The following is a 20,109-nucleotide window of genomic DNA, read 5'->3' as shown; positions in this document are numbered from 1 at the left end:
AAATGCCTCTGTGATCATCACAGCATGAACGATTCCCTTTCCGTTTGAATATGTGAATGATAAGGGCATCCTTAAAATCTTGAGGAACCGATTTCCTATCCCACATGTCTTGGAACATTGTCACCATCCTGGTTTTAAGTTCGATGACACAACATTTGAAGAGTTCTGCCGGCAGCCCGTCCAAACCCGGAGCTTTTCCATTCGAAATTTGGGTGATTGCTTTTTCCACTTCAGACAGACTAGGGGGATCATCGAGATCACCTGCAATGCTCCAGTCAGGCAACTCAGCAAGGACTGAGTCATCAAACCGGGATTCTTGATTTAGCACACTGTTGAAGTGTTCAGCCCAACGAGCCAGGATTCCATGGCTATCCTTGATGAGTGTTTGACCATCTTTAGACAGTACCGGGACACTACCGGAGCTGCGGGGAGCAAACACAGTTTTCAGATTTCTGTAAAATGATTTCATGTCCCCGCGGCCGGCCGCTACTTGCAATTCATCAGCTCTGGCAGACCACCAAGATTCCTTCATCTGACGAAGCCTCCTCTGTGCAAAACTGCGTGCTTGCGTGTAGCATGCTTTCTTGACGCAGTTGCTCCTGTCATCTATCCAAGAAAGATGGGTGCTGTGCATGTTGTCCAGCAGCCCACGTGCCTCCGTATCCTGATTGTCGAACCAGTCCCTATGCTTAATACGCTGATATCCAAGCACATTAACCGCAGCTTTCTTCACAATCTGCTTGAAATTTGACCATTTTGTGCTCTCATTTGTTGAAAACTCACCACACAATGCTTCGCGGAACAAATTTCTAGCTGACGGTTCTGTTAGCCGAGTCACATCCAGTTTGGCTTTCCTTACAGTTTTGTGATGCCTTCTGACTGGTTTAACAGTAAGAAACACCGACATCTTGATGAGGCGATGATCTGACCACATTGTTGATGCTCGCACCGCTTTAGTTAGACGAGCGAGACGAAGATCGCGTTGTCCGATAAGTATGTAGTCGATGAGATGCCAGTGTCCTGAACGTGGATGTTTCGCTAGTCTTCTTCCTGTCAGCCTGTTGGAAGACTGTATTTGTTACCACAAGATTGTGCTCTGTACAAAATTCGAGGAGCATGATTCCATTTGAATTTTCCCTACCAACTCCATTTCGTCCAAGCACTTTTGGCTACAAGATGTGGTCTTTACCCACACGGGCGTTAAAATCACCCAAGACAAACAACTGATGGTTGTGTGGTGTTGAACGAACAGCGTCACCGAGCTGCTCATAAAACAAGCTCTTCTCAGAAGTTGCTCCAAGCGTTGGCGCATAGCAGCTGATCAAGGTAGCAGTGTGACCACCCTCCAGGTTGAGCTGCATCCTCATTAGGCGTGGTGAAATACCATAAGGTACCTCATGTACAGATTTCAGGAGTGTGCTACGAATGGCAAAGCCCACTCCACCAGTACGCACCTCACCTGCAGGATGACCTTGGCAAAAGAAAGTGTAACCAGCACCTCTCTCTTCAAACTATGTTGCTGCAGAGATTCTTGTCTCGCTGAGCGCAGCAACATCGATGTCATAACGCGCAAGTTTACGCGCAACAATGGCAGATCGACGTTCGTGACACTTCCCAAGATCCAACATTGTCCGGACGTTCCATGAAGCCAAATTAAAAATTTTTCTTTTCTTTTGACCACATAGTAGGATACCCAGTCAGCCGCGGTAGGCTGACAAGGTCGGCAACATATTGGCTAACTTTTTTTAGGGCAGATTTTTTAGTCCCCTCTCCGGTTGGAGAAAGCAGTGCATTTCTGAATAGGGCTGCTTTGTCACCCTGGCAGGATACGAAAATTGCTGTAGCCATCAGCAACAAACGAGCATCACACCAAGGCCGCCTGTGTGTTGTGTTGTGACTAGACACTGCCAGTAGTACCCTCTACCTGTGCCCGTCGCCACTCGCCGCAGGACTTTGTTTGCACATCCATTCAAGCATCAGACCACCAAGACCACCTTCACACTGGTTGATTTAAGTGGAGCATGTTTGTGCGGCATGCTACACTCTCTCGGTATCAGCAGGCACAACGAGTTGAGACACGCCGAGCAACCAGTGTGGACGCAGAAGTTTGGATGAAACTGCGGTGCAGTTTTATCCTCGTAGCCAACTATCCTGGCTAGATTTTTAACTGGGTTTACTCCCAGGCCTTTCCCAAGCGTGGGTATAGCCGCAAGGCTGCGGAGGTTTGAAATCAGAGTTTTCCTTCTCCTAGATGGTATTTCCTTACGAGCGCCATCCGCCCGGAACCTGGTTTAGGCGCCAGTAACTCGCCTTTGCCCTCTCCTGTTAGTTAGTAGCAGCCCCCGCCACATGCAGGAAGGAGTAGGACTTCGATGGTCGTAGCGCGCACGCTACAAGCCTTTGGTGGCATTTTGTAGAACTGGGGAGTTCAAACCCCAGTTCACCACCGGCAAACCATCGCGTTTAGGGGCCAACATACATGCATACATACATTTATACATACATGCATACAATCATACATACTGCATGCATACATAATACGTACGTACAGTTATTTTGTTGTGATGTAAATTTATGAACCCGATCTCGACAAGCAACAAGGCTAAAAAGTCACGATGCACTTGAAGTAAAAAATTTTCATTAACGCTGATGTCACTGAATAACAGAAAAATAAAAGCTAAAGACTAAGTAGAGAGAAAGAACGGCGAGAGCAGCGGTGAATCATTAAATATTTACGCCTAGCAAAGCGCGAAAGATCAAGTGCACGTCAATATGCATGCCTGCCTCTTTTTAGAATACTCTGCCAACGTTCTGCAACGTTTTTATTACTTGACTTATTAACGTCTGATTTTGTTGAGTGTGTTATATCTAAAATTTTTATAAATGTTGGCTGCAAATGATTTTTGTTTACTTTTTATTTATTTACATTTTTTTAACTAGAGGAAAATTTGTTGTGTTAAGTTAATATGTTATAATTATTTATATAAACTTTATTACTCGTATTATTATTAGCATAACTACTGTTATGAAATTTATTGCACCAGGTTGTATATGTGACGGCCACAGTCCCTTACATCTTCTTGACCATCCTCCTCATCCGAGGCTGCATGCTGCCTGGAGCACTCGATGGAATCATTTTCTTCCTCAAACCTGATTTTAAGAAACTGATGGACCCTAAGGTAAGATTGAATGTTTTAATAACCTCTCTCTCCTCTCTTTCTCTATCTCTCTATCTATCTATTTTCTGTTTGTCTGTCTGTCTGACTGCCTGCCTGTCTGCCTGACTGCCTACCTACCTACCTAAAATTATGTTGAAGAATAGCCGAGCAGACAACACAACAAGATATTTGGCCTGATTTGTAGGTTTATATTCTGTGTGCAGGTCATTTTTTCTTTATAGGCTGCGATGAACATATGTTCATCAGACATCGCTTGAAACTGCATTTAAAATTTTTAACACTACCGATGGCATTGTGGATGATGATGTGCTTGCTAATGTAAACTGGCAACAAATAATTTTTTTAATATCACTGTTCTGCGTTTTTAACAACTTTTATACAACAAATACTACCACGATTTCAAAAAATGGAGTTGCAAGCACCACAATATACCAAGTTTAGTTTCGTAATCTGATCCTTCCGATCCGACGACTTGTTCTACGCTCTCAATAATTAAAATGGAACGAGGTCATTTACAAGCAGAAACTGCAAAACCTGTCTGTGTTCATCGCTGATAATTATTAGTTATTGAAGGGGTTTTTGCTCGTATGCTGAGATGTATTGAGTAAACAATTTTACGTGATGTTTTGCAAAAAACATCTGCAATTAGAAATTGTGGTGTACGACATTTTAAAAGTTTTTCAATGTCCGATATACATATTTTGAAAATAATTGTGACACCCAACAAAATGATGATAACATATGATAAATATATTAATTAGTAATCATATTATAAATTATATTGTTACTAACAAAGCACCGCATGCCCCAGCGTCATTTTAAATTCCACAAGTTCTCACAATGACTCATTCAGAAACAAAAATTTGGAAAACTTTCAATTGCATTTATTTTCGTGAAGGTTTGGGCGGAAGCGTGTCTGCAAATATTTTATTCACTTGGTCCAACGTGGGGTGGGTTGATCGCCATGTCCAGATACAACAAGTTCAACAACAACTGCCTCAAGTTGGTCTTATTTATTCTTGGAATGAATTTTGCTTTTTGTTGTAAGATTATCTTTTTAATTTTACCGTTGAGGTTATTGATGTTGTTGTTGTTGTTATTGTTTCTTCAATGTTTTGCATTAAATAAGTCTTTTTAATAACTTCAACTTTTCGTTTAACTGAACATTTCGATGTCAAGGTGACTTGAGTTAAACGCAGACCGGGGTAGACCGGGATGGGCATTGCCCACCACCCTAGAAAACCGGTTTGCCCACCCTAAAATTTCATGAGAACCTAATGTTTTTTCTAAATAATAAATAATTTTAAAATAAGAGATACGTTTTATCGAAACTACATTTACTTTAAAATTTTGCGTTTATAATTATTTTTTCATAAATTTTTAATTTTTGGAGATTTTTCTTTTTTCGAAAACTTATTTTTATGGTTTGTCAACGCTCTGCGTTTTGTTTTCTGTCTTTTTAAAGTATTTGAAATGGATCGCTTCGTAATAAAAACAAATCGTGAATGCGAAGAGATTTCAACTTCTTGCGAGAGCCAGCCAACCAGGATCATGGATGCGACATAAAAACAAATTTGGCTTTTTTTGCCAGCCGATACCAAAAAAAGCCTGCTGGTGATCTAGCAAAAAAAGTGAGTGAACTATTCAAACAAAGTATTCTCTCTACGTATCCTAAAACTAGTCAAAACAGTTATTTCAGGTCAGAATGGTTTCAACATTTCAGGTGGTTAGAATATTTTCCAGCATCTGACACTGCGTTTCGTAATCTATGTCGTCAATTTGTTTTATTATTTAAAGAGGAGCCGTATAAGAGAAAATGGTTTCAAAACTAGAAAACTGCATCAGATAAATCAAACGCTTGGTTTCACAAACATGCTTCATCTGAAACTCACGTACAGTCTATACAGTCTATGTCAGGGTTGGGCAAACATTACATTTGTGAAACTTTTCACTTTCACCTTCAACGCCTGCCTCCCTGCTTTGTGCTACGTGTGTTTGTTCTGCGGCAACAAGCAGCTTTTGATTGAATGAAGGAATAAAAAATTTAAAAATCAGCGGTGTGATTGTAAGTTATGGCAATAATTTTCAACGAGCTGATAATTAAAATACTGTCAGGTTTTGAGATAACAACAACAACGTTCACGATTGATCACATCAAATAAGCTTTGCTTAAAAGCTTAAAATTAACACACACACATGCACACCACACTCACACGTATACATACAAACACATACGCATATATATATATATAATATTATATTTATAATTTTATAATTTTTATTTATTTTATTTTATAATTTTTGTAGTGATATATCCTAAGTTAAATATACCTACATATAAAAAAATGGATAGGTGTTAAGTTGAATGAACGTCAATATGGCTTATGAATGAAAATATAATGAAACCAAAAAAGAGAAAGAAAACTAAAAGATGTAATAGTAAAAAACTAATAGGGTCTTGATAGATGGATTTTTTTTATTACGGAATCAATCAATCTTTTGATTACGATGCAAAATTTAAAAAAGTTACATAATGATTTAGCAAGTAAAGTACATTTCTGACTGCCTTAAAAACATAGTATTAAATGGCAAGCGGTAGTTGAAAGACGATGAAAAAATGAAAATGCGACCAAATTTAAAGAACGAGAAAATGAAGTATTTTTTTTATTTATCAGACATTATTATTAATTTAACTTTAATAACTCTGACATATAATAAAAAGCATATGTATTGAAGTAATTTACGATGATTAATATTCTGGAAAAAACATGAACTTTGATATATTGCTTAAAAAAACTTCTATAGCAAAAGCTGAAAGTCTCGACAGACGGTTAATGCTATAATATCTTATAGTTAACTGCCGCAATGATAAATGTTAAACGTTTTCAAACCAGCAAAAATATTATTGAGACCATCGCCGAAAATCTGTATCTGGATCCACAATACAAAATCAAATATGAGCAATTGAATCCGCGTATTTGAATAAATAGCACGTAAACGATGAGATATTTTTTGTTATCACGGTAGCGAATAAGCGAATAGAAAAAACTTTAAATTTTATAAAAAAATTACCGTCACTGATTATAAAAAAAAAGTTATAACTTTGTCATGTTTTTCCCATCTCAAATTTTTTGATTGTTATCTAGCTAAAAGTCTGCCATCTTTGTTCTAGCAGGATGTTGGGAAAGTTTCAAGTTGGCAAGCTGGGTGTCTACAAGCAAAGTGCTTATATAGCAGCGCTCTTTCTAACAATGTTACTCAAAATCGTTCTTCCACAGCGTACCGAGTTTTAAACGCCATCTTTTTTTTACAGGTGTTTGATGGTATCACATCACTTGGGCTGATTGCTACTGTTGTCATTGAAAGTTCATTTTTGCACTCTGATTCGTTCTGGCCATGAATTGTTACAGGTAATGGTGTTTAAATATTCTGCATCAATGCACAGCCTGACGTGGTCTGGTCTGACATCATTGCCACTCTTTCTGAAACTGGGTAGCAGGAAATGACTTGAGCACCAATAGTCTTGAAATATTCGGTGGTGTTGCTAGCTGAACATTTAGTCACGTTGCTGAAATGAAAGATTTTCTTGCGAGTTAAACTCTTATTGGCGGGAATAATCAAGTCGTTTGACGATCGCGAGCCGATCCAATGTGATTGTATATAGGAACGTCTATATTTGCATGTTAGTTTTTACGTAGTACGCATAAATATTCAATCAAACAGGTTCAGTTTTTCCACGGTTCCACTTTGAGGCAGTAATGTGTGATTCTGATTGATGATAACGAATTGATAGTTCATTGATGGAGAGAATTTTTGTTAGTTTCAGTGAGCTGATTTAATTTTGTGCTGTTTAAAAAAAATAAAATAAAGTAATTTATTTTTTCCTAAAACGCGAAATTATGTTTTTTTTTATGTGAAGATTCGATTAGGATCAATTGCAATAACACACGCAAATAACCTTACACGTGGTTACCCAGCAAAAATTTGTTATAAAATATTTTAAATTATCAATTTTATTTGTGTTATTATCATTATTATTATTGTTATTTTATTAAAAAATTTGTTAGGCACTTCTTCATAAAATATGTCCTGTACGTCACCCAAAATGGCAGCATGTTTATCTATTTAGCATTTTCAGCATGGTTTCAAGTTTGAGGGGAGTTATAAATCTTTTTTACTTTTCAATTCTCTTAAAATCTTTAGTAACAAACTTTTTTCGATATTCATGTACTATTTTCGGTGTTTAAATTGAAACGTTGTACACGTGGCCAAATGCTCAAGTACTTATATGTGGGTCTCTACGATGTTCTCTGTTTGTTTAAAGTGATGTATTTCTTTGTTGATCTAATTTTACAATATTAACTTTATGTGAATACATTACGATCTTCAATTTTGTGCAATACGACACTTTTACATGGTTCCTCTGTTTCTAAATTTCTTAGTAGAAAGGATTCCAATTGCACGTTGTTGAGTATTTATTATCGGATGTCTTTGTTCTATGAGTATTGATCCGGTTAGAGTAAATTATAATAGTTGTTATTGTAATGTAAGATTTCAACATTGTGGTCCAAGATTTGCCTTGTAATTTTAGTTTTGTGTTTCTCTTTCATGTCATTCTTTATAGCCCCTTTTCATAATTTTTTCATCCTGTTCGAAAGCGGTTGACATGTGGTTCTTATAATATATTACTATGTTATTTTAGTGGTTATTGTTAGCTGCATTGTTGTTGTTGTTGCTGATTTTTTGTTCTATTATTTTCTGGATCATGGAATTTTTATATTCATTATTAATGAGAAGTTTAGTGATTCTATCTTGTTCTGTTCCCCTGCTTCCTACATCAGAAGAGTGCGTCTAAGCTCGGTTTACAAAATCAGTATACACTAAAGCAACAAACAAAGACTTATATCTCAATGGAAATAGAATGTTGCCGAACATATCCTGCGAGCACGATCGCTGCTTTTAAATAAAATTAAATAAGAAGCTAACTAACGCGGAACATGTTGTGATATTTATCAATAGTTGCATGTATATATATATTTATATAATATATATATATATATAATATAAAAATCTTAGCATATATATATATATATATATATGTATATCGATAATGTGTTCCCCATACATACATGATTGTTTGTGTGGGGGTGATTGTTTGTGTGTGTGTGTGTTTGTGTGTGTGTGATTGTTTGCAAGCAAACGAAACATAAGGGAATGTATTTGTTAGCTTTGTCCTGTTTTCATATGCGCTTATTTGTATTTTATGCTTTTGCTTGAGTTTGACTTTGTTTCGATGTTTTTGGAATTTTAATAACTGTTTGCTTGTTTAAATAATAAGTAAAGAATGACTTACTGTGAAGGTAAATATTTATGAAATGTGGTTGGACGACGTTAATGTACTTAAATAAAGATTTGTAAATGAACAAATAAGCTTGGTACGTTAAGTCGATGATAAACACGCATAATAGGCGCAAGTTGTATTAATACAATAACTCGCAAACAACCCTTAACAATTTTTTAAGCAATAATTTGAAAACTGATCATTTGCATTAAGTTGTGTGTTTATATATTATAATTTTTATGCAAAATTTGTGTTCGTCATATGTGTTTTGTTTGGTGACTAGTGTTAACAGTAGCAATGTCATTTGCGTATGCAACACAAACAAAAACAATAGTTAACATTACGTATGTGTTAACGTTAACATGTACGTACATAAGGAATATGCCTTAATGTTAAGACGAACATTCAAATGTTCAAGGCACGCACGCCTACACAACCAAACGCATGCAAGCCGTGAAAGGAATCCGAAATATTAGGTGTTAGTTCACTTCACGATATCCAAGCCGACAGCATTGCATTGCAGCTTCTCTTATGCAGCCAGCCGTCGTTTTTATCGTCGTCGTTATCATTATTTTTATCATCATCGTCACCATAATCATCCTGTCCATCATCATTTTTATGACCCCGTTTGTGTTTTCTTCAACCTCACAGAGATTCAGTGGTCATCTGTCTGGTTTGTTGTGGCACGAGCTTCTACTCCGGCTTCATCTGCTTCTCCATCATCGGCTTCATGGCTCACAACATCGGAACGAACGTGTCTGACGTCATAACTACGGGTTACGTCAATATATTTACTCCAGTGCATAATTTTATGGCATCTATATTATATATTTATTTCTATCTATCTATGTTTTTTTTAATAATTTTGAAGCATCTATCAATCTATCTATCTGTTGCATCTATCCATCTTTACGTCTGCGATAATGTTTCTGTATAGCCCTTTCAATCAATCTACACAACATAATAACGTCAACGCATTACACACAATGCACTCCTTTGCATTGAGCTGTTGTTGTTTATTGAAGTTTGACTAAAGAAATGATTTGCCAGCATTTATTTGGAAACGTTTGTTTAAGAGATTGCTTGGTTGTGATCGTTGTTTAGCCATTTGCTTTTGATAAGTTCGATGTTACTTGTTGAAAGATTTTATGAATCTTTACGATTTTCCGATATGCAAAATGTACATGTACTGTAGTATGCCAGTAAAATTTATTATTTAGTAATTATTTCAATTCTTTTTATTTGTGGTTTTTAATTTTTAGTTAATAATCAGAGTTATTCTCGTGGTCTTTTTGGTATTTGTTTATAATGTGCTTTTATTTGATAATAAATATCATTTTATTATATTTCTGTTTAATCTATTTCTATTTTATCATTTTGTATTGATTTATGTAAATTATTTTTTTGTTTTTACATTTGATCATTCATCCATCCACTCATTCATTCATTCATTCATTCATTCATTCATTCATTCATTCATTCATTCATTCATTCATTCATTCATTCATTCCATTCATTCATTCATTCATTCATTCATTCATTCATTCATTCATTCATTCATTTACTTATTTATTCATTCATTCATTCTTCTAATCATTTCTTTTCTTTATCCTCTTATTCATTCAATCATTTTTTATTCACTTTATTTTATTCATTTCATTCATTCTTCCATTCACTTATGATCGTCGATTAATGAATTTGTTTATCGATTCGTTTTTATTACTATTCAATGGTATGATCATTTCATTAGTTCGACAAACGTTTACATTACAAGCCCATTCATTTTTTTCTCACATTTACATTTATTCTTTTATCCTCTCTCTCCGTCTCTCTCTTTCTCTCTCTTATTCATTTGTCTGAATGTTTCAACTCTCTACCTATCTACAAAAATGAATATGGATGCTTGCATGAATGATTCAGGTCCTGGTTTAGTGTTCAACGTGTATCCAGAAGCAATAGCCCAACTGCCCATCTCTCCTTTCTGGTCCATCTGCTTCTTCATCATGCTCCTCACTCTCGGGCTTGACTCCCTGGCAAGTTTTTTAGTAATTTTTTCTCAACAAAAATTAAAAATGTTTTTAAACTGAGAGCGTGCATTAAATAACAAACTGAATATATCTCATAGAAAACTACAAAAATACATCACATGAAAAAACAGTTTGGCATGATAGAATCTTGCACCAATGGAGTTGTGGATGAATTTCCGAAATTTTTGAAGCCCAGGAAAACCAGATTGACACTGATCGTATGTGTCATGTTTTTTCTGCTGGGCATCCCTTTGTGCTCAGGAGTTAGTCCGCTTTCACTAAGTTTTTAAAAATTAAACATTAAAACTTTTATTGTACAATAACGTTTGCACTTTTCACTATATAACTAGCAGTAATTTGAACGTCGTCAGCAAAAGCGGGGTATTTAAAATCAAACTTTTAGATGATATAAACATATCAGCTGTGTAGAGTAAAAACAACAGAGGTCCCAAAACAAAGCCTTGATGAACCCCATATGAAATTACCTCGACATCAGACAAATTACCGTTGAAGAGAGTCTTTTGTGTTTAACCTAGCAAATACGATTTAAACCACGTCGTAAGCACTCTAGAACCAAAAAAACGACCTTTTAACTTTTCAGTCAGCAAAGACAGTCGAAGGCTGCGCGCACATCCAATAGTGCCGACAGTGAAATGCTCTGAACATCCACGGTTGCAAATAGTTCAGATGTCACATGAATTAGAGCAGTCTCGGTGGAATGATATTGTCTGTATCCATACTGATGAACCGGCAATAAATCAAACTTAACTAAATGTTTTAAAAATTGCTTGGAGATAACACGTTCAATAACTTTTGCAAAAAACAAGTGGTAGAAATTGGACGATAATTAGTAATCTTTGTCAAGGAATGGTTTTTTCAACAACGGAATTATAACGGCATAATTGAATGGCTCAGGGAAACAACCATTGCTCAAACACAAATTAATAAAAAATGTCAGAAACGGGATGAATAAGTCAGCATATAACTTGAAAATTCTTGTTTGAACAAGGTCGTGTGGAAACGATTTTGTAGGCGAACCAAGAATGAATTTTTAGCTTCATCATTTAAGCATAAAGAAAACCTGCAATATTTTTCAAGATCTGATCCACTATGAAAAAATGAATATATATATATATATATATATATATATATATATATATATATATATAGAAAAATATATAGAAAAAGCGAAAAGTTAAATTGGAAGTTAACTAATATATATAGTGATATTGTGTGTGTGTGTGTGTGTGTGTGTGTGTGTGTGTGTGTGTGTGTGTGTGTGTGTGTGTGTGTGTGTGTGTGTGTAATATTGTTTTTATTAGAATTGATCGCTTGTCGTTAATATTGTCTTCAGCATATAATATTGTTTTTATTAGAATTGATCGTTTGTCGTTAATATTGTCTTCAGCATACAAGATTTTTAAAGCTAACTTTTAAATTTTGGGTTTTATAAGATAATTAAAAAAATACAAAATGGAGTCAAAATATTTGAACTTTCATCTCATACTCAGGCAGGCATATACATCTTTCAAATCCTGGATTGGTACGCAGCTGCCTTCACCGCCATGATCATCGCCATATTGGAATGTATTGTTTTAGGGCACATCTACGGTAAGTCAATAAGTTACATCAGTTAATTGAACATTTCACAAACATTTCAGTGAGGAATAAAAAGTTGTTTGATAATCCCATCTAGGAGCAAATAAGTTGTTCGACCACATTACGGAGATGATGAATAGGAGACCGAGCTTGTGGTGGAAGATATGTTGGTGCTACATCACTCCTCTCATAATGCTCGTTTGTATTATTCTCATTTAATTTCTATTCATATTTATGAACCTTTGAGTATAACTTATTTGAACATCCTTCCAACCATGCAGGCATTATTGATTTACAGCTGCGTTCAGATGAAACCTCCAACTTACGGGAGTTACGTGTACCCATCCTGGTCTGTAGCGTTAGGTTGGATTGTTTCCATGTTTTCCATCGTTCCCATCCCAATTTATGCCATCCATCGATTGTCTGCTGAAGAAGGTTCTTTAATGGAGGTGACCATTGTTTATAATTTTATATTTTTGTTGACGGATTGATTATTTGCTCTATCAACACCAACTACCAACTTTTGCGTATATTTTTACGATTTATGATCGTCTTCTTGTTCTCACTTTTTAATTCGTGTTAAACATTCTTTTGCTAAATCTGCATTTGCTTTTTCTGGCCCTTTTCTCTGGAATTCTCTACCTACTTCTCTGACTACTTCTCCATCACTGACGAAGTTCAGAGCGGATCTCAAGACCATCTGTTAGCAAAATTCATTGAGGAGCGCTGTTGAACATCTCGGAAATAGCGCTTTATAAGCTGATTGATTAAATGATTTGAAACAATAGTATTATGAAATATATCAAAACTGCTTAATTCATTATTTCTCATCCCTGGATTCAAAAGTTATATGACCTCTTAAATATTAAAACCAAAATTACTCTGATGTGTGCTCAGCAGTATATTTGTTTTTGCTTTAACGATATAGTTACTTTATAGCCGTCTTTTTTTTATACTGTTGAAATAAAATATGTCTAACAAAATTTTACTACCCAATTAATATTGTATCATAAACAACGAATTTGACATTAAACTAGGGAATTGGTACGTAAACTATTTAGCTCGTTTCTGTCATCAAATTAGAAGTATTGAAATTATTTGTTATTTTATGTTTTAAAAATCTAGAAAATATTATTAGATTTAATTAATAATAATAAATATTAATTTATTAGAAATTTATTTCATAATCTAATTTTTTTATTTGATCTGTCAAACTTAACCTATGGAATTTGGAGATAATTATAGATTTCTAAATTTATGCAAAATGGACTAAAATTAAGTTATTAAATTTCAGTCAAATAACCGAATATCTATATTTATTAGAAAAGGTTTCAAATCATACACGATCTCTTGAATGTTCGTTTACAAAATTGACCTTTCTAAGTGTAGCAGCTTTTTATGGCTTGATTTAATGCCTTATAGACGAAGTTTATTTCTATCATGAACAGAAAGTAATAGGCAAAAATAAAAAATTAATTTTCGGTCTATGAAATTTTGGTTATGTTCATCTTCTTGTTATTCTTATTTTCTATCCTTTACCACGTTTGGTTTCCAGTTCAATCATGTTACTTTTTATATTTTTGGTTTTTAAACTAAAAAATTCGCATACATTTTTTACTCAGTTCATGATTTGTGATTTGTTATTTATAAAAACTCGTTTACCTTAAAATATTCTTAGCTTGCATAGATTTTTTGTAAATGTCTATTCAATAAACTATTTGTCGAATGTTGAAATTTCCAAGAGAGTCAAGCACCTGATACGACCGCATGTCAGCTTCTACAATGGTAAGAACAATCCAGATGCTAAACTCCTTCATCATTTCTAGAAAATAATCCTGTAAATTTCTTCGCCAGCTATTGAAATTATTATTTACTCATATTTATTCCAGTCAGCGCATGACTTATTTTTCAAAACGATCCCATTTTGAGTTTTGATTGCTATACTATCATTTTTATTTATTGTCGACGTCCATTTACGTGGCATTAATTTTGATGGTGATTTTAAGCAGCTCACGAATTTGTTCTGGGAAAAAAATTTTAATTGTTGAACGGTTTCGAAAGTATGTAAAATTTTAAAAACTTTCTATATTTTTGTTATTAAGTGATGAGTTCTTGTTAGAAGTATTATTTTATAAAATATGAAATGTGATTACCAAGTACTGAAATTGTTGCATTCGAAATATTTTTTAAAATTTAAAAAGTTTGAATAATAATCATTTATTTTGTCAGCTCATTAAACGTATATGTTATAATAATGATGACGTTAATGCGCAATCTAAATTCACCATCATTAATCTATTGAATGAAAGGTCGTTCGTCCAACAGCAACTTGCCCCATGGTTCCATCCTCGGTGCATTTCAAATAAATTGCTTTAACAGCAATGAAAAAGAACATTCATTTAATTTTAATGGGACGGGCACGGTACAGGCAGAACGTAATGCATATTAGAGTTCCTACCATTCACATCAACACACATATCAACCAACTTATTAATTTCTATGTAGATCTTAGATCCTCTTTCGTTTAACTGTTCTCACTATGGATACATGGATTATATATATATATATATATATGTATATATATATATATATAAATGTATATATATATATATATATATATTAGGAATGCGACGGTTCCGAATCCGGATTCGGATCCGAATCCAGGGATTCGGAAAAGATTCGGATCCGCGGATCCTAAATTGAGGATTCGGCGTTTTACGGGTCCAAAATCAACTTAAGCGGCGAGAAAATTTTATCGATTGAGGGAAAAAGTGAATCTAAATATCAACATTGATTACGTAATAATCATTTAAAGTTATGAAAACTGATGTTTTTGAGATTCGTTTTGCACCTCTACAAATTTAACATTCAAAACAAAAATTTGATTTTTTGTAAACTTTATAATCCATTATTGCGCATTTTAAAAATAAAAACTTTTTTATTTTAGAAATTCAGCTTCATGCTGTGAAGTTGTGACGATTGGGATGATAATGATTGCGCGATTGAAATATGCCGCCTGTATATTTTGTGAAATTGTGATGATAATGATTGCGTCTTTGAGGCGTGCCGCCTATACATATCTATATATTTTACTAGTCATTCTATGCATGTATATTTTGTTATTTGATATGCTATATATGCGACGCTGCTGTGCTGTATCGTTTTTCTGAGTATAGGAAAAGAGTATAGATAGGAGTATAGAATTTTCTATGATATAGAAAGCGTTATGTAGGTAGGGCGGTAAAAACATATAAAAGGCCGCGAGTTGAGATATAGAGAGGCTGGTCGTTTGTTATCTTAATTTTAGGTTTTGGTCTCTTGCTTGTCAGTTGTATTATTAATAGATTAATTTTGGACTTATCGTTTTGTTTTAATAAGGACAGAGGTTTGATTTGTATTATTTTGTTTGTTATTTTATTTCTTTTATTGAATAAAAGAAGTGTACACTTGAAGTTTGGCTCGACTTAATTATTCTACCTAAAATAATGGATGTTGAAGAAGACTTGTTGATAGTTGACGAGGTCGGCGTCTCTAGTCAACAAGCAGGGCGCGAACAAACTTCCGCCCGGCCCGTGTTTTCAGACCCTGAGAGGGTCTATTGTAGAGTGGCGGATCCCGGCCAGGAAAGACTCCGCCGAAGCGAAGGCTCGGGTGGATATTCGTATGCGGACGCGGTTCGGGACCGCGTGGTGCGGAATTCGAATGTCGCCCGGCGAAAATCTACAATGCTATGCTTTATCATGGATTAATTAAACACCTATATGAAGTATCTTTGGATTTCGATCCGCCATTTAGAATTCGTTTGAGGTGTGCGCACATTTGTAGGTAATTTATTAACTTGACGTAACGTGAACGTAAAGGATGGATTCCAAACAAAAAAAAAGTTTGGTTTGGGAATATTTTTCAGTATTGGAAAATGGTACAAAAGTTAGATGCAATACCTGTGCTATAACTTTATCACGCGGCGCAAAAGATGTAAATGACTGTGGTACATCATCTATGCGTAAACATCTTCGTACCAAGCATTTTGAAAAATTTCGAAATCTTCAGCAAAAGGAGAGTGAAAAAGTGACAACAACAAAGCCTTCAACTTTTACTGATGGACAAACTCAGCTTCGCCAAGAAGGAATAGTTGCAGGTTTTCAAAGGTCTGATAAGTGGAGTGCAGATAATCCACAGTCTAAGGCCATAACTACTGCGCTAATTAGAATGATTGCAATAGACATGCAACCTTTGAGTATAGTGTAAGACGAAGGTTTTAATCATTTTTGTTCAATTGCTATTCCGAAGTATGTTCTCCCATGTCGACGGTATATAACAGAAAAGATGTTACCAAAATTAAAAGTATTTCAATTTCAACAAAATTTTATAATTTATTTTTTTTAAATTATATCCTGTATATAAAATTTTTAAATTCTAATTTAAGCCAAATAATTTTTTTTAAATGACGTTATGTTATTTGTTATTAGAATGTACTTATCTGAACTTCAACTTGCAATTTCTAACAGGAGTCCATTACCGAAGAAATCAAACGACAGATGAATGATGCAGAGGATGTAGTTCTTTCGATGGACATCTGGACATCAAAGTCAACAGAATCCTACTTTGGGATAACTGCACATTGGTTAACCACATCATACGAAAGGAAAATGTTTGTCTTGAATGTTGCACCAATGCACTCAAGACATACAGCCATTAAAATTTTACAGATTTTTTATGTTGTTCTTGAGCAATGGTGTTTACCCATGCAGAAAATTTTTTTAGTTGTTCGTGATGGTGGCACCAACATGGTCAAGGCAATGAAAGATGCTGATCTACCTAGTATAACATGTTTTGCACATGGTCTTCATCCAATTGTGCAAGAAGGTCTGTTTGCTCAAAAGTCAATATCAGATATGATAACACATTCAAAAAAGCTTGTGGGCCATTTCAAACATTCGCCTTCAGCAAAGAGTAGATTAAAAGAATTACAAAAAGATCTCCAGTTACCTCAACATTGTATTATTCAAGAAGAGCCAACCAGATGGAATACGTGTCTTTCCATGCTGGAACGCCTGCAAGAACAAAAAAGAGCAATAATTGAATATGGCGGTGAGAATGATTTACCGGTGTCATTAACACCAACTGAATGGCAATTAATGGAAAAATGCATCACTGTCCTCTCACCATTTGCTGAAGCTACTAATGCGATAAGCGGTGAAAGTGTTTCAATTTCAATGGTCATTCCGATTATAAAATTGATAGAAACCAAACTACAAGAAAATACATGTGAGGCTGGTGTCCTAACATTAAAAGCAGTTTTATTGGATGAGATGCGAAAAAGATTTAATAATTTTGGTGAAAATAAATTATATGCACTGGCAACAATGTTAGACCCGCGATTTAAGGACAAATTTTTCCTGAAAGAAATTCATAAAGTCACTGCGACAGATAATCTTATTCAAGAATATATGCAACTTGAAACTGATGCTGTTGGGCCTACTGAAATTGAGCAACCAGCAAAAAAAATAAAATTAATGCCAGATGATGGAAGCATGTGGTCATCCTATAATGTTATTGCTGGTCAATCACACAATTCACAAAATGAAAAAATGGATGGACCAAGGACAACAATTGAAAAATATTTGAAAGAAGCTTTAATTTCCCATGATAAAGATCCATTAATATTTTGGAACCACTGCCGCAATCAGTATCCTCTGTTATCAAAAATAGCCAAAAAATACTTAACGCCACCACCTTGCACTGTGTGCATAGAAAGAATATTCAAGGTCTCATCGGGGATTACAAAAGGTCGCCATCGGTTGTTAATGGATAATGTTGAAATGTTAATATTTTTGAAAGTTAATTTGCCTAGAATAAAACTATCTGATTGATTAGTGAATAATGTAATATTAAACTTCCACTTTATTGATTGTGAAAATTTTTATTTTAATAAATTATAATGAATAATGCTATTTGTTACTGTGTTTAATATAACTAATATTACAATTAACTTGATACAAATACGAATAAAAAATATTTCTTTGGTTCGTCAGAGAAACGGCTTATTTAGTTTTATGACCACATACAACATGGATCCGGATCCGTCCGGATCCATCGTCGAGATCCGGATCCACGGATCCCAAAATCTTGGATCCGTCCCATTTCTAATATATATATATATATATATTATATATATATACTCTTGTCAGCACAACGGTTGGAAACACAGATGCATTTGACATCGGCGTTGGACCAGAAATTTTATTCTTCAAAAGGCTTCGTGAAAAATGGACAGAAATGAATCACACACCAGAAGCCAGATCAACCCCTTTGATAATTGTTTCAGATGCAATTAAAGCATTCATCAAATGTCAACTTGAGGTCAGACATTCTCGAGATGACTATTTAGAGTTTCTACTTCTTGCTGCACAAATAGCTGAACTGCAGGTTGATGTAGCCATTCGCAAACCTGGTGCACGGCACAGGGCACGATGGATGGCAAAAGCCAGCTACGCATTAAAAATTGAACTAATATTCACCGTAAATAAAACCATTTTTAACTTAAACAGCTCGAGAATTACAAGGTATTCAACGTTTGAATCGGTTTATCATTTGTGTTTATCTTCAGTCATGGTTTTCATGCAGGCTCACTGCTGATGCACCTGTGAATGATATTTTGTTGATACAGCGTTTGCATGACTATGACGATGCAGTTCTTGGTTTGACGATTAAAATGATGCTGCGTCATTTTTGGTACATGAGTCCAGAATTGGCAACTCTTGTTCTTTTTTCATCTCTCCTGTATGACAGAGAAAAGACTGATCTTGTCCGCACAATACAAGCAGATCGAGGCCCACATCTGATGAAAACACTACCACAAAGTTTTGACAATTTGCGTGCGTCTAAAACATTTTTTGAAACATCTAATATTGATGCCAGTTTTCTTGATGTACTTGTTGAAAACTGGTCAGATACTCCTTCTTTCCAAGTTGCAGCAGTGTTTGTAAAGAATCTGGTTTGCATCAATGACTGCAGAACGGGGAGTAGCGTTGGTACAACATTTCAATGAAACAATCACCAAAGACGCAGAGCAGAAACAATTTTTGCTTCAAGTAGTTGAACAGCATAGGAAAAACTTTGCAGAATATAATCGTGAACTGCTAGCAAAAATTTGAATTATTTGCATTAATCAATATTCAAGCGAACTGAAATTCAATAAAATCTTGTTTTTCAATCATTTTTGACCTAATTTTTGAAATTAAAAAATAAAAGGCATTGCAGATTTATATATTTATATATTTTGTTTCATTTGTATAAACAAATCATAAAACATTTATAATTATATCATAACACTGTATCAAAAGTTGGTAGCGAACGATCAAACACCAAAATCGGAAACTTTCGACCCCTTGGGGGACCTCTAAACATTGTCCAAATGGGCTAAAATTTAGCAGGTAAATTACTGTTACCATACAGACATAGTTGATGGGGTGAGACATCAATATTTTAAAACTTCATATTTTTGGCACACCCTAATATATATATATATATATAAGGTCTCTTGCTGTATATACTGTGTATTTATTTATTTATTTATCAAATTACTCGTTGATTGTATATAGGTAGGGATGGATGGAATCTTGCCGTGGAAAATAGCATAAAATTTCAAAATATTTATACTGCTGAATTTTCATCATCAAACAGTTTTGTTTACGCTGCAATGAATAATTGAAATCAAATTGAATAAATTTTCAAATTTTTTTGTTTCCGCCTGCAGTTAAATTGCCCAGCCAATGCACTAATTCACTCACTGCACTGAAAACAGCATTTTCATTTCGGGGGCTCATTTAATAATTTTCACATTTCCAATATGTAGATAATATACAATTTACACAACCTCATATCTTTTATACTACCATAAGATTTTTAAATAATAAAAAGATATGTATATATTTATATATAGTCGGACATATAACGAATT

The 20,109-nt window shown here is 34.6% G+C and overlaps 3 protein-coding genes across 3 annotated transcripts; all 3 read left to right on the top strand.

Moving 5' to 3' along the window:
- Nucleotides 1–3,041: 3,041 nt before the first annotated feature.
- On the top strand, nt 3,042–12,637 carry HELRODRAFT_71249 (hypothetical protein; the record flags this gene model as incomplete). Its single annotated transcript, XM_009032983.1, has 8 exons — nt 3,042–3,179; nt 4,078–4,181; nt 9,172–9,296; nt 10,441–10,565; nt 10,679–10,810; nt 12,059–12,158; nt 12,244–12,344; nt 12,428–12,637. Coding segments are annotated over 8 exons (1,035 nt in total), but the record flags the coding sequence as incomplete, so codon positions are not given.
- A 2,994-nt stretch (nt 12,638–15,631) lies between these two features.
- Nucleotides 15,632–16,394, top strand: HELRODRAFT_165974 (hypothetical protein; the record flags this gene model as incomplete). The annotated part of the gene is made up of 2 exons (XM_009033023.1): nt 15,632–15,835; nt 16,197–16,394. 2 exons carry the CDS (start codon nt 15,632–15,634, stop codon nt 16,392–16,394), a joined length of 402 nt encoding a protein of 133 aa, XP_009031271.1.
- Nucleotides 16,395–18,425: 2,031 nt separating this feature from the next.
- HELRODRAFT_165973 (hypothetical protein) lies at nt 18,426–19,197 on the top strand (the record flags this gene model as incomplete). Its single annotated transcript, XM_009033022.1, has 2 exons — nt 18,426–18,712; nt 18,774–19,197. The coding sequence occupies 2 exons, from the start codon at nt 18,426–18,428 to the stop codon at nt 19,195–19,197; spliced, it is 711 nt and encodes a 236-aa protein (XP_009031270.1).
- Nucleotides 19,198–20,109: the final 912 nt, after the last annotated feature.

The sequence above is a fragment of the Helobdella robusta genome, assembly GCF_000326865.2.
Source record: "Helobdella robusta unplaced genomic scaffold HELROscaffold_9, whole genome shotgun sequence".
NCBI classification, from domain to species: Eukaryota; Metazoa; Annelida; class Clitellata; order Rhynchobdellida; family Glossiphoniidae; genus Helobdella; species Helobdella robusta.
This window is presented reverse-complemented; position numbering and strand designations above follow the sequence as displayed.